Below are 3,984 nucleotides of genomic sequence, written 5' to 3' on the forward strand. Positions count from 1 at the left end.
AATTACTCATTATGAAAGAAAAAAGTGAATTCTTTTTGTAGTTGAGTGAAATAATTTAAAGATTCCAGTATTGATCATCACGAGTTGAGGTATATGGATATTCAATCAAATTAACACTATGCTCTCCACATATTGGACATTCAGTGGCATAACAATTAAATTGTTCTTCTTCATCTTTAGCAAACATAATAGACTGGGTAACAGAACGAGCAAAAGGAGTAGGATGTTGAGCAAACTCTTTTTTAATACAAAGAATATGGAAACAATGGGAACATGGGAACATAGCACCTCTAGACTGATCAATTGAACCATTTTTAAATTGATTAAAAATTGGTTCACCACAGAAATTACATCTCAAAAGATTTAATTCTGTTTTAAAATATTTCTTATGACGAGCAGTAGAGTTTTCAAAAAGGGCACTAGATCCACAAGATGTTTCAATTTCATTATTTAGTCTTTTTTGTTTTTTATCTTGGGTATCAACTGCATTCTTGATAACACCTTTAAACTCACCTAATTCCCAATCTAAAGGTAATAATGGTAATATGTCTTCTATTGGTATTTTATTTTTTGTTATTGTTTCATAAATTTTCTTTCTTTTAATTGCTTCATGTTCTGAAGATGATGTAATTAAAGATAAATATCCATTCATAGCTTTAAGATAATAATATTGCTTTTCATCTTCTCCTTTTATTTTAGATGGTAATTTAAGTAATAATGAAACATCTTCTTCAAATCGATCCATCTTATCTTCATAATTATAAGTTTGAAGTAACTTAATTCCATCATCAATTGCAGCTTCAAATCGTTGTTTTTGAAGATTCATAAACATACATGATCGTGTCATTTCTTTATTCTTCAAAGCTCTAAGTGCACTATCATATTCAACCAATTTCCAATGTTCTTTTTCTTCTAAGAATGTTTTGATTGTATCATCTTCAACTGTACTTTCAGGTTCAACATACTTCCAAAAAATAAATTCAACAAGTGCTTTATCACTTCCATGTTTCTTTACAATTTCCTTTTTACTTAATAATTGATTAGCAAATTTTAAAGAGAAAGTTTGATCTTCATAAATAAGAAGTGTTGAATAGAAAATAGGATAATTGCTTGTATCTCTTTCTTCTAAAAATTCAATAAATTCTTGTGGTAATTTAATAAATAAAATACCAAAATATTTCTTCATTAACTCCTCCCCAATGTCTTTATCTCGTTTATTCATACATAAATTCTTTAGAAATTTGAAAGCCTCTTCATACATACTTCTTTCCATTAACCAACTTACTTTACCTTCATAATCTCTTGTACAATCACAATAAGTTGAATATGCTTCTTCTGAACCACAACTACGTACCATATATCTAACAATTTGGGTATTGATTTTATCAACACCATCAAATTCTTTACTAAATAATACTTTCATTTGATTAAACACGTTACTAACTTTCTCTGTATTATTTAATTTTTCTAATAATAATGATACACACCAGCAATACAATACAGCACATGATATTTTCTTTCCTTTTATCTGTGATTCTTCATTTAGTTGTTTAAATAATGTTCTATATAATTTATTTTCATCTACAATATCCTTTATTAATTTCTTAGTAAATGGTTCATCCTCCTTACCATAATTTAATGGCACAGTAAATTGATATAAACAAAATTCTGTTGCTACAAATAAAGTTTCTTCTTCTGAAGTGATATCAGCGCACATAGTGATAGCTCCTCCTTCTAATTGTTCTTCACATCTTTGATCATGAATAAGAGAATAACATTCTAAATGGTCATTATAAAGATAGAATATATGATTTTGTGTTTGACAAGCCATAACAACATCTTTAATATTATCCTTTTTACTAATTTGAATTAATTCATTTCCTCTTAGTTCAAATACAATTCTACTTACAATACTACTTGACTGTGCTGGATTAACTGGATCAATTCCTTTCATCTTTCCTGATACCCAAAGAACATTAAATTTATTATTAATTTCTACATCTCTCATTAACGAGAAATATCCTGTTTCAGGATCAGTTTTTAAAGGCATAATAAGAATTGTTTCATCTTTAGCAATTTTTTTATTCTTATTGATTACAATCTTTTGTAAACAAGTTGAAGATGAAGCTAAAATAATGGTATTAACTGGTGTTTCAATCCAATCTAATCCATTAAATGGTGACACATCTCCACCAATTTTATTGTTATTAGCATATAATATCTCTGAATTAGATTTAAATGTATTTAGATCAATAACTAATTTAATTATTACTCTGTTTAATGTAGATAATAATACTTTAAGTTCTTTTTCATTACTTGTACTATTACTATTAAATTTTATAGCAGTAATAATGTCATTAGCAGTTCCATCAGTTAAATTAGGAATTTTAATTTTTGTTGCTGAGATAAGATCTTTACTTGTATAATATAATTCCCCATTTAATGTATACAATAGTAAATGATTTCCTGTTGGGTCAATAGCCCCTTTAATAATATTATGCTCTGATATATCTTTGATTAAATTAAATGTGAGTTTTTTTAATAAAAAGTGTTTCTCTTTACCAAGAATCAATACAGTTCCTTTTGCAGCACAAATACTTTTTATAGTTATTCCTCTATAAGAAATATCATGTGTTGATTTATCTAACCAACTGCTTTCTATTTCATCTATATCAATTCCTTGTATTTGATTTCCAATTGCTTTAGGCTTAGGGAAAGATGGTCTATTTCCTTTAATTGATGGAGCAGTTTCAGGTTGACCAAATGGATTATTATTAATTGATGAATTAGGTTCTCCAAATGGATTATTTGATGTGGGTTTAGGTGTAATAGAGATTCTAGGAGGCTGATCTTTAAATGATTTAGTTAATCCTTGTTTAGATGTAGAAGAAGTTAGCTTTGGTGGTTCTTCTCCAAATGGATTAGTTGAACTTGGATTAGGTGTTTTTGATTTAACAGGGACTTCGGAAGATTCAAATGGATTAGAATATGTTGACGCAGGTTCACCAAATGGATTATTTGATGATAGTCTTGTTGTAGAACTTGTCATTTTTGGTGGTTGATCTTCAAATTGTGTATTAGTAAATGAAGATGTTTTAGAAGAGTGAGACTCTTGTGGTTGAGTAGCCTCAGTTTTTATACTATCTAATGTTGATGAATCTCCAAATGGATTTGTAGAATCTTCAATTGTAGATGATGAGTCTTTAAATGGTTTATTTGAATTAACTTGCATAATTGTTCTTGGACTTTTAGAAACAGTTGGTTTGTCATTTGTAAGAAATGGATTTGTACTATCAATTTGGGGTGCTGTTGGTTCACCAAAAGGATTTGTAGAAACTGTATTAGTTTCAGAACGTGATACTGTTTTAGGACTTTTAGCAGGAACAGGAGTGTCATTCGTTAAGAAAGGATTGTTGTTTTCTAAAGACGGTTCAGAGTCAATAAATGGGTTTGATGAAATAGGCTTTGAACGAGGACTTTTTGACTGAGTAGGGATATCGTCAGTTAAGAAAGGATTAGTATTATTTGTTGTTGTTGATTCACCAAAAGGATTAGTAGAAGGGATTTTTGGACTTTTTGAAACACTTGGTTTATCATTTGTAACGAAAGGGTTAGTGTTATTTGTAATAGAATCAGAAGGATCACTAAATGGATTATTTGAAGTAGAAGGGAGAGTGTCCGATTCAAAAGGATTCGTATTAGATTGAGGTTCGTCTAAGAATGGGTTGCTCATATCAAAAGATAATTTTAAGATCCAAAGTATTTTTTCCTTTTAAGTAAATTTTTTTTTGTTCTGAATATTTTTTGTTATAGAAATTTTTGTTATGCACTATAATTTACAAAAATATACAAAAGAATTAATGAATATAGTTAAAAATGAGAAGAAACTTGGAACCCTTAAAAAAGAAACTTAAAAAATAAGGTAACCCTTGTGGCAGAAGTAATGGCAGCTAAGAAGTCTGATGTTATGAGAAAGATTAAGAT

At 28.5% G+C, this 3,984-nt stretch overlaps 1 protein-coding gene across 1 annotated transcript; it reads right to left on the reverse strand.

Moving 5' to 3' along the window:
• Window positions 1-55: 55 nt before the first annotated feature.
• On the reverse strand, window positions 56-3,733 carry ENU1_145000 (hypothetical protein; the record flags this gene model as incomplete). The annotated part of the gene is made up of 1 exon (XM_008860447.1): window positions 56-3,733. One exon carries the CDS (start codon window positions 3,731-3,733, stop codon window positions 56-58), a length of 3,678 nt encoding a protein of 1,225 aa, XP_008858669.1.
• Window positions 3,734-3,984: the final 251 nt, after the last annotated feature.

Source organism: Entamoeba nuttalli, assembly GCF_000257125.1.
Source record: "Entamoeba nuttalli P19 unplaced genomic scaffold asmbl_5986, whole genome shotgun sequence".
Taxonomy (NCBI): Eukaryota; Evosea; order Mastigamoebida; family Endamoebidae; genus Entamoeba; species Entamoeba nuttalli.